The sequence below is a fragment of the Mus pahari genome, chromosome 7 (assembly GCF_900095145.1).
Source record: "Mus pahari chromosome 7, PAHARI_EIJ_v1.1, whole genome shotgun sequence".
Taxonomy (NCBI): domain Eukaryota; kingdom Metazoa; phylum Chordata; class Mammalia; order Rodentia; family Muridae; genus Mus; species Mus pahari.
Window position 1 is genome coordinate 102,197,033 of NC_034596.1, and position 11,045 is coordinate 102,208,077.

The following is an 11,045-nucleotide window of genomic DNA, read 5'->3' on the forward strand; positions in this document are numbered from 1 at the left end:
AAGCTCTGGCAAGTCGGCTTCAGAGCCCACCCTCAGTTACTACAAACTCCACTTGAACAGCAAGTATGATGGAATCAGGTTTTCCAGAGGTCTGTCTTACTACAAAGCCTGTGTTCTTCCCACACATACACACACACACACACACACACACACACACACACACACACACACACACACACGGGGGTGGGGAGGAGACGGGGACGGACAGGACAGACAGGCAGAGAGTCAGAGGTACTCTTAATGCCAAGGCACTCATTAAAATAAAATAAAATTTAAAAAGTCAAAGCATAACACCTCCAGAAGACAAAGAGCCATACCAGATGTCAGATGTAGGAGTCTAGGACATCATAAATAAAGAGGCAAAGTTTTTTAATCTAAAAAATCTAAAAATCTAAAAATCTAGCTCCATCAACATTTTTTAAATTAGATAAGCCTGAAAGAAAACCTATGTATTACCATTCTTCATAATGTCCTAAACCTTGAGGTTAGAAAGGCAAAACAATTGCTATTTGAGGCAAGAATCCTCTGACCTTTGAAACAGTTGGGCCGTCTGGCAGGAGGGGAGAAGTTTCCCTGCAAGGGCTGCTCCTTACGTGCTGTAAAGGTAAAACAGTGGACGGACAGCCAGGAAAGTGCTCGCCCAGCGAGCACAAGACCCTAGCACAATGCACACACATTCAAATTAAGTCACCTTTACAACAATAAATGAATGAATAAGGTAATAAATAAAACTATTTCATTAAGCAATAAAGTGAGATTATTACATTTCAAAATGAAACAAAACACTGTAGGACAGATGATCTACAAAATAACCACATCAACCCAACCCAGGTTGTCAAACTGCCCAAGAAAAGGAAGGGAACAAGCAGCTACCATTCCTGTTCTCCACGGTCAGGTGTAGCAGGCAGAGGTAGACCCAAGTACTGCAAAGAGGGGTCTGGAGAAGACACCTCTTGCTCAGCTCAGTGGGGAGCTGCAGCACTGGCTCTGCCCCTTCCAGAAAAGGTCAGAGGAAACCCCAAAACAGACAAAGTCAAATCAACCCTCTAGAGATGTGTGCATGACACTTTCACTTAGAACTACCTAAGAAAAACTATGCAATAAATAGTAGTACACTTTGACAAACATAAGCAAATCGCCTTGCAGTTAACATAACTGTCAATTTTTTTCAACTAATGAATATAGTAGAAATTAATTTTAACTTTTACCAATTTCTGTTTCCTAATGTTTTTAAGTTTTTAATTTTTATTAGATTTATTCATTTTCTCTATGAGTGTTTTGTCTGCATGTATGTTTGTGCACTGTATACATGCCCTGTACCCTAGGAAGTCAGAAAAGGGCACCAATCCCCCTGGACCTGGAATTTCAGATGGCTATAAACCATCACGCAAGTGCTAGGAATTGAACCCTGGTCTTTTGCAAGAACAATAAGGGCTCTTAACCTCTAAGCCATCTATTCAGCTCCCAAAAATCAATTCTAATTTTCCTAGAAACATTACACACAGGGAACCTTTTTATATTTGATAAAGTTCACAACTTGTAAAATCTTATAATCTCATTTTCGAAAAGCTCAGCAACTTTAGTCAGTGAGAGAGTACTTCTGCTTGTATTGATCCTGGATGCTGATGAAGCCAGATACATTTTTTTTTTTTTTTTTTTTTTTTTTGGTTTTTCGAGACAGGGTTTCTCTGTATAGCCCTGGCTGTCCTGGAACTCACTTTGTAGACCAGGCTGGCCTCGAACTCAGAAATCCGCCTGCCTCTGTCTCCCGAGTGCTGGGATTAAAGGCGTGCGCCACCACGCCCGGCTCAGATACATTTAAAATAATGTGGTAGTAGTTCTACGAAAGTGGAAATGACAAAGGTGCCTGAGTACCCTCAAGCTTCGAAGCCAAGTGCTTGACCTGTAAGACCATGCCCTCCTCCCTGCCCTGCTCACCTGGATGACTTTATAGAAATAGGCATACTGGCGTGCTGTGTTTTTATACTGGCTGAAGACATCATGGATGGCTTGTGTCGACTGAAGACATCGCACTTCCTCTTCTTCGAAGTAGAGAGGGGTGTCATATTCACTGGGGAGGGTCTGAATGTATGGCTGCCAGAAAGAGTTGGGGCTGGCTCTCTCGCACAGCAGATGAAAGGCCAGTGCAATGTTTCCCATAGCTTGGAGAATTCGGTCTTGGGAATACAGGGGCCCTAAATCAACCCAGAAGTTATAGCAGGGTAAGTGTCATGGACTCATTTAAAAGGCCACAACACAAAACATTCTAAAAATCACAGCACAAAATTCCAAGATCATATAATAGTTCATGTCACATGCATCTTTCTTTGGACATAAAATGGAAAACTTTATTATGGATTTGAGGGACTATGTCATCAGCTGAAAAAACAACCAAGCATGATCTTTTATTGTCAGAAATGAAATTTGTATAACTTGTACATTGCCTTAAATAAATTATTCTTACCCAATACTGAATTCTTAGCAGATTCAACAGTCATTAGTAACTTTCGTGGAACCCATAAAAATAATTCTTCTGCCTAGAGAAAAAAAAAATAAGAAAACAGTAGAATCTCACAACATGCTACAATCATTTCAACTTTATCTATCAGAAAGCCAACCACAAGGAAATACAATATAGCTTTATATCAGCACTTCTAAATATCAGGTATGTTTTAAATATTCACATGTGAACTATACTTAAAAGAGTATAAGCATAATCTAAAATTCTCTATCTGTGAGAAAAACTAGCACCATACAGTCTTTATACTGATAACATAGAACAAGACTTTCAGCTACTTTGAAGCAAGTAGAACATCTGGAGTAGAACATAAAAGTATGTTACTGCATGCTATACTTAGACTTTCAAGTTCTAAAAATGAGATAATCCCTACCTTTAACCCAAGACCTCATATGTTAAAAGTGAACTGCTTCTACTGAGGCAATAAACCAGAGCAGAGCTGCTGCTGGACAGGGATTCAAATCACAGCAGCAGCTATGGCACCAGCCCACAAACATCCTCGGCCTCTCCAATCTTTAGATGTGTGACACTTCTTTTGGGTATACTCATGTTTACCTCTACTGCTTAGCCCATGCCTAGAGCTCTGTCACATAGGACCATGCCAGGACCGAGTCTGGTGTGAAGTACAGGGAAGGCCCTTGGCAGAACCCCACGCACAGCACCTTAACCTTCCACCTTCCAGCCTCCAGACTGTGAAGACAGTGTTCCCAAGAAAAGCACCAGTAAGACCATGGCTAAGATATTGGGCAATACTGGCATGAATGAGGCTTCTCATCTGACACAAGAGAAAGGCCAGTGACATTCTGCCTCTGTTAGTACCACTATCTGAATGCTTTTCTCCTTTGTCCCCTACAATAGATTATAAGTATCATACATGAAGAAGTCCTAGATTTTTCTATGAATCTGACATAATAAAAATGAATATTCCTCACACAGTAGGTACTCAACAGATACCTAATATGCCAGAGTTGTGAGGACAACAGGTTAACAAGAGCTTGGTCAAAAAGTTATTGGAGGTCTGAGGAGACCAAACTAATATCCATTTCTTCTATTCAAGCTTTTCAGCAACTGAAATACAGGATTATAGTAAAGGGTCACTCAATATATATCCTGCTGAATCCCAGAAGCAGGCAGATGCTCACACCTAACCTTAGGCACACCGGCTCCCTCCAAGCCCTATGTGAGCTTGCCCTGTAAGGCACGGGGTGGAGAGTACAAAACAGAATGAACATCCTGGGGCAGCCAGCACCCACAGGTTAAGCTCAGCTCTTTCTCCCCACTGGCAAACAAGCTAAGTGACTAAGTGACCCCTCCTGTTTAGGACAGTAGAACTAAGGAGCAGAGAGGCTGTCTGAAAAGCTCCAGATGCCCAGTCCTCCCCTCCTCTCCTACTGCAGCATTTCTATAAGTAACACTTTCAGCCACTAGGTTATCCAGAACAAGGGCCTACCTTCCAGCCTGCCTCCCCCTCCTACATCCCTACCCATTACAGGATTGGATGTGTTCTCTCTCCCACCATTAAGTCCAGTTCCTTTTCCTTAGTAAGTCTCAAAATCCTATCATGCACATTCCATAGTCTCCTCACAGAGGCCTGTAAAGGCCTTGCTCTAGGGCAAGGTAAATGACACAGCTCTCCAGGAGGATGAACTAGCAGGGCTCCCTAGAATGCTGTCAGACTGAGGCCCATGTGGTCAGATAAAGGCACTGCAGCCCACAAGGATAGAGAATGCTGCCTACATACCCACAAAGTTTTAGACGGGCCTCAGGGGTCTCTGTCCCATACCTTTAGCTCAATCTCAAAACCATACAATGGTTCGAACACACTTAAACCCCCTTAGACCAACAGATAATAAACTCACCTTGATGTCTCTTGTTGCTCTCAAACCAAAGCCCTCTTCTTTGAAGTTAACCATTTCAAAACCCTCGACAGAAGCCCCGTTTTCAGAGGCCCATTTCATTAGATCAGGGAAGTAATCTTCTCTTTTCCCATCAAAAGTAACAGACAGACCTATATCATCCATGTTGGAAACAAGAGCTACTTTAGGACACATTTCATCACATGGCTCTAGAGCATAAAGGCAGAGCACAGCTCACACTAGCCCTCATCTTAACACCCCTACCCTGAATAATCTAAATTAACCACCAGATAGTCTCAGTACATACCTGAGCAAGCTCCAGGAAAGGGGAATTAAAAACCCAAGCTGCCAATCAGAGCACTAGACTGTTCTGACACCATGTGACAAGAACATTGAACATGAAGTACCTCAGCTACATAGTATCAATGGCAAAGGGAAAGAAGACTTAGTTACCACAACTGTGGTTGGGATCTGCCACATGCCATCTCTCTCCTCACAATGTCCCCATCAAATAACATCAGCAGCTTGTCTCTGTGCACTGCTGGTTGGAAGAGAGGAGAATGTTCTGCAGGTCTGACACTAAGAACACAAAGATGCAGGGCTAACACAGGCAGTCTGTAAGTATGATCTGAGGGTGTCCACAGACACACACACACACAAAAAAAAAACACGAGTATAGCATGTGTTTAAAACTCAGGCATGTGGCTGCAAAGATGGATCTGCAACTAAGAGCATTGGCTGCTCTCAAAAAGGACTCAGGCTTGATTCCCAGCACCCACATACATAGTAGGCCATAACTCTAGTACCAGAGGATCTAACGCCCTCTTTTGGCCTCCACAAGCATCAGACATGCACATGATGTACTTACATGCATATAAACAAAACACACTCAAACACACAAAATAGTAAAGTATAACTATAGAAAAAAATGTAAACTCAAACATGACATAAATTACATAAATTTACATGATTATATTTCTATTTATAGTTATATGATATTCAGGTAGAGTCAAAAAGTGTTCATAGTAAAGACAAAGACCTTTGAAAGAGCAGTGTAGAGCTGCAGCTCTATCTGGAATCTTTCATTTCTTAACCCAAATACAGAAATCAAAAGAAAGGTGGAGGGTGGGGATGAGCACGTGGAAAGGAAGGAGGGAGGGCCTGAGCCGATCGATGGGAGTGCAGCAAGTATACAATCTGGGTAGAGACTCTCATCCACCTTCTTTTCTAGACTTTCCATCAGGTTTTAAATATTCACAAAGATGAAAAGTTATGCATTAGAGTAACGGTCTCATTACAATTAAGTGAGGAGCAAGAAGCATGCTACTATCATGAGGAGACAGGCACAGAACCTAACCCAGTTCACCACCCTGAAGTTTCCTGACACACCTCTATGCCATGCCAGGCATGAACAGAAACTAAGGAAGACAAATGATTTGAGCTCGGTAAAGTTTAAAATGAAATTTTGCCTAGAGAAAGTACCCAAGGAGCTGTAGGGGGATGCAACCCTGTAGGTGCAACAACAATATGAACTAACCAGTACCCCTGAGCTCGTGTCTCTAGCTGCATATGTAGCAGAAGATGGCCTAATCGGCCATCATTGGGAAGAGAGGCCCCTTGGTCTTGTAAACTTTATATGACCCAGCACAGGGGAAGGCCAGGGCCAAGAAGTGGGAGTGGGTGGGTAGGGGAGCAGGGGCGGGGCGGGTGGTATAGGGAACTTTCGGGATAGCATTTGAAATGTAAATAAAGAAAATAATAAAAAAAAAAGGAAAGAAATTTTGTTCTGCTCATTCTGTAACTTTAGTGCAGCCTACTAACACGATCTAAGAAGGCAGACTCAGATAAGCAGAGATGTTTTGGGCAACTTGATGAGAGATAAGTAACATCATCAAGTCCACATGAACCAATTGGAAACCTGCTCTCCTGGACTTGGAGTCCAAGGCCATCCAAGCTATATACAGACTATGCCATTTCAGGTGTCCAAAGAGAACAAGACGGTTACTTAAGGCAGCAAGTGGAAAACAATCATGTTTTTCCAGACTATAAAAGGTCATCTTTTGCAGTGTATACTCCTTACTGCTTTCTCTGCTACTGTCCACATGGCCGTGCATATCAACATTCTTTTTGTGCTCTACAGCTTTTTCAAACTGACAGTCCTTTTGCCAACCTGGCTAAGAATAATTAAGATGGCTACTACATATGTCCCGTAAAAACACAGCTTAAGAAGTACAATGCAGCTGGGCATGGTGGCGCACGCCTTTAATCCCAGCACTTGGGAGGCAGAGGCAGGAGGATTTCTGAGTTCGAGGCCAGCCTGGTCTACAGAGTGAGTTCCAGGACAGCCAGGGCTATACAGAGAAACCCTGTCTCGAAAAACCAAAAAAAAAAGAAGTACAGTGCAGGGCCTAGAGAGATGACTCAGGAGTTAAGAGCACTGGCTGCTCTTCTAGAGGACCCAGGTTCAATTAATTCCTAGCACACACATGGTGGAGCGCAACAGTCTATAACAGTTCTTGGACATCTGACTCCCTCTTCTGGCTTCCACAGGCACTGCATTGATGCACATACACGTAGGCAAAATACTCATGAGCATGAAATGAAAGCCAATCTCTCCCCCCCCACATACCCCCCCTCTAAGAGGTAGGGGCTGAAGAGATGGCTCAGCAGTTAGGAGCACTGGCTGCTCTTCCAGAGGTCCTGAGTTCAGTTCCTAGCAACCACATGGTGGCTCATCTGTAATGGGAGTTGATGCCCTCTTCTGGTGTGTCTGAAGACAGCTACAGTGTACTCAAATACATAAAATAAATAAATCTTTAAAAAAAAAAAAAAAGTAAAGAAATGAAATGTAACTATCTCTTAATCAAGATGGGCTGGGGCTGGATGTGATGGTGCATGACTATAATCCCAGCAACTAGAAAGGCTGATACAAATGGCTAACGGCTACATAGTCACACTGCCAGGAAGAAAAATGATGGGCTGGAGTCAACCCTAAACACCTGGTAAGACACTAACCAACACCACTTCACATGTCAAATAAACAAGAGTTAACAAGACCCATACATATGCCATACAATAAAAATAAATAAAAGTCATGTCATGTTATCCCCTGGGCACAAATGTTGCCCCCGGAGCTCAGCACTTATTCCTTTCACTCAAGTGGACAACAGTCCCTGTGGGACTCTGGGTGCTGCCTCATTTTTCTATCACAGGCACTATCACCTGAGGCTAATTACTCAGAACCCACTAACCTATGCCCAGCTTCCCTCAGCAGCATCATTCCAACAATTTTACCTTTTTGCTTCTTCCGTATTTTCTCAACCAGAGCCCGGATCTGCGTGTACTCTTCCCATTCTTTCCCTGGGCCAGGTGCAGGACTGCTACATTCTGTAAGGTGAAAGCCACTGCGTAAGAACTCTTCCTCCACTTTAACCCACTAGTCTGCAAAACAAGGAAGGTTTCCATCTCGTTCCTGACTTATGTTCAAGGACAGAGCTACTCTAGCCATGTATGTATATGTTCATGACCTAGAAAGCAAATGGAGATACTCTGTACACTTTTCAAAGCATGCAAATGACCTGATACCCAAGGATGCCCCTTCCCTAGCTTCGGCCCAGTGTCCCCATGTATGCTCCCACCCTTTCTAGTAACTCTCCTCAGAACATATCTGCGAACAGCTGAAATCTGAAAGCAAAGCTAAACTGAGAAGTATTTTCCCTGACTTCTTCTAGATGGTGAAGGTGCCTTTCTAGCTGAGTTCCAGAACAATGGCTCTCAAAGGAAACCCGCTAAACTGAGCATAAGGTCAATTAGTTGACAAACACTTCACATCCATGTGTATGTGCTACAAAAGACATGACACAGTCATGCTGGAAAAGAAGCTAAGAGACTTCGGAAGAAGCCGACCTGCAGAACCAACACCTACTGGGGGCCAGGGCTGGACCTTCTGGAACATCCTGGCAGTCTGCCTCCTGGGAGCACAGCCTCGCTAAGTATTGCAATAGCTTAAAGACAGTCTCCTTCCCATACTCCTGCCAAATCCACTGCCCCAGCTCACTAAAGAGGAAAGAGCATGTGGCAAATAATTAACATGATCTGGTTATGTGCTGACACCTAACTTTTCAGGTTAAACAGTCTGACTTCATTCTCTCCCCACCAAGTGCTGACTGAGGCCCTAACAGATAGCAGCAAAGCACGAGTGGGGGTGAAAGCCACCTGTGTTCCAACAGGAGGGAGGGAAACCAGTGACAGGATGCAGGGCGAGCACAGGTCAAAGTACCCAGGGAGCGGCCCCACAGTGACCTGACTACTGGCACTTTCTACTTTTGAAGAAAAGCTCTATTTTTACTTGAGTTTTAGCTGTTATATTACCTATGCATAAGGGGAAAAGGTCAACCTAAATATAAGGGCAAAAAAAATCATGGCTATGCCCAAGTTATCAGCAGCACCAGTTTGAACCCACAACTCAAAATTATCAAAGTATTTTAGCTTTAAAAAGTGTGGGCAACAACATTTCACTTTAAACTAGGAACTCTCAGCCTTCATGTGGAAACCAGAAACATACTTATGTAACCACTGAGAATACAGGTAAGCTATTCTGTTCTAGGAGGAGGTATGATGGGCTTACCTAGGGCTACCAGCCATGATACATCTTCACATGCCACATCTCCTGTGGTACTTGTCAAGGGCTAGAGACAGTGACCTGTGTTTGCTAATGGACACTGAGCCTCAGCTGTTCATACAAGGCCACACTGCTACAGAGCAGTGGAACCTGTTCTTGACCATGGATCTGGAAAGGATCAAGCTCAGTGGCTGACAGGTCCATGCCCAAACAGGCGCCCCCACTTTGCAGAGGGGCTAAGGTGAGGGAAGCTCTGCAATGTCCAGGTCCATGGCTTCTAAGAATGGCAGAGCACAAGCTGCTGTAAAGAAGGCCCTGTCCCAGAGAGCCCCACACCCCTGTAGAGGAGTGAAAGGCATTGCCACGTGTGGCAAGGACAGCTGGTGGGGTGGGGATGGGGTGGAGAACGGGACACTTACTCTGCAACAGCTCACTTGTCAGGTTCAAAATTTCCTTTGGTGACACGGTGGCTGTAGCCCCAGTACCTGATTTCTGAGTTTTCACTCGACTCTTCTTACCCATTTTCTGACTACAAAGAGAGAAAAGACAAAGAAATGAAAGTTATATCATCAAAGAATAATAACAAGAAACGAGATGTGGCATGGGAACATCTTCATTTTTCATTGCTAAGATCTTACCTCAATTCATATCTTGAATTTTCTTACGGGGAAAAATGTAAAGATAACCTGAGGCCTCCAAACAGGAAGAGAAGCACGCACAGCAGCCTCGGCAGACCAAGCGCACTCCTTCTCACCAGGACACCAGGCAGAGGCCAAGCCTACTCTACACATTGGAGCTATTGCGAGTTTCACAGTGCATACTGATGCATTACTGCAGGACAACTAGGGGACAGTGCTGATGCATATACCAGACACACACACACAGTAGGGGACGGTCAGAAATACTAGATCCTCAGTCACTTGTCCTTAAAACAACCACTTCCCATAGTGATAATTTAGTCCTCCCAGACAAACACCAAAGATATATATTTTGGATAACTAGTCTAATGCCCCTAAAGGACAGGATTCTAAGTCGGGCAGATTCTTAATCTGTTCCACTCAAAAGGTAAGGGTTCTCATATACAAACTATACAAACAGTCATGAAACAATGACTTCATGTTTCATGAGTTCTACTGAAGAATGAGGACAATTCCTAAAATAAAAATATACATTTATACAGGGTGGGTGAGACACAGCTTGACCATTGTGCATATAAGGAAAGACTTTTGTATATTAAATCACAGAACCTCTGGAAATACATTCATATTTTTTTGTGTTTTTGTCTCTCTGAAGGCAGCAAAGCAGGATTATTTGTTTCCAGCACCAAAGGAAGAGCTATGACCAAGCACAGCTGGAAGCTCAGGGGGAAAGGGGATACTTATTACAAGGGCCATAAGCATTTGTCCATGTGGCCACCACAGCCTAGTAAGGTCGATACTGAGGACTCCAGCTGTTAGGTAGCTGAGAGGATGCTGTGACTTGGCCAAGAGACCAGAGGCACCAAGCAGCAGACCCCAGCTTGAAGCCATGGATCAGCTGCACCATCCAGGCTGATTCTCAACATAAAGGCACTGAGTAAACAAGCTCCCCATTCCCTGGGTAGGCAATAGTGGCCAATGTGAAGGATAGCAAAACCAGGGAAAGCCAGGCCTGTAGGGCTCAGAGTTGAGGCCATAGATTAAGTCACACCCAAAGCAAATCAGCAGAGATAATTCTCCAAATGCCCAAATAACTGAAGACAGAGGGCAAGGAAGGAAGTACAGTTTAAGAAGGATGACTGAGAGAATGAGGTAGTAAAGTCATTTCCTAAATCCAATTCTGCTTTGACCGTTTTCACTAACAAAATTCATTTATGCTGTGTGATTTCCCTAACCTTGTAGATTTGAAATAATTACTCAGACTTCACACTTATGACTCAAAACTTTGCTACACATAACGGTTCTTTTTGTGATTCAGCTAACTTGGGGTGCCTGTTTCCAACTTTTAAACAGAGCTGTCAAAGAGGTACCAAGCACATCTTTAACAATCTGGGGGGGGGGGGGGGGGGGGG

The 11,045-nt window shown here is 43.6% G+C and overlaps 1 protein-coding gene across 2 annotated transcripts in view; it reads right to left on the reverse strand.

The window, feature by feature from the left end:
• Setd3 (SET domain containing 3, actin histidine methyltransferase) overlaps positions 1-11,045 on the reverse strand; it is a 68,494-nt gene that overhangs the window by 48,242 nt on the left and 9,207 nt on the right. Inside the window, exons 2-6 of one of the 2 annotated variants that reach the window (XM_021201502.1) lie at positions 9,415-9,524; positions 7,669-7,761; positions 4,378-4,526; positions 2,465-2,537; positions 1,939-2,195 (exon numbers count right to left, since the gene is read on the reverse strand). In XM_021201502.1, coding sequence (XP_021057161.1) covers positions 1,939-2,195; positions 2,465-2,537; positions 4,378-4,526; positions 7,669-7,761; positions 9,415-9,517 — 675 coding nt within the window. In that variant the 5' untranslated portion in view covers positions 9,518-9,524. The remainder of the gene's footprint in view (positions 1-1,938; positions 2,196-2,464; positions 2,538-4,377; positions 4,527-7,668; positions 7,762-9,414; positions 9,525-11,045) is intronic. The other variant, XM_029541167.1, reaches the window with a different exon arrangement.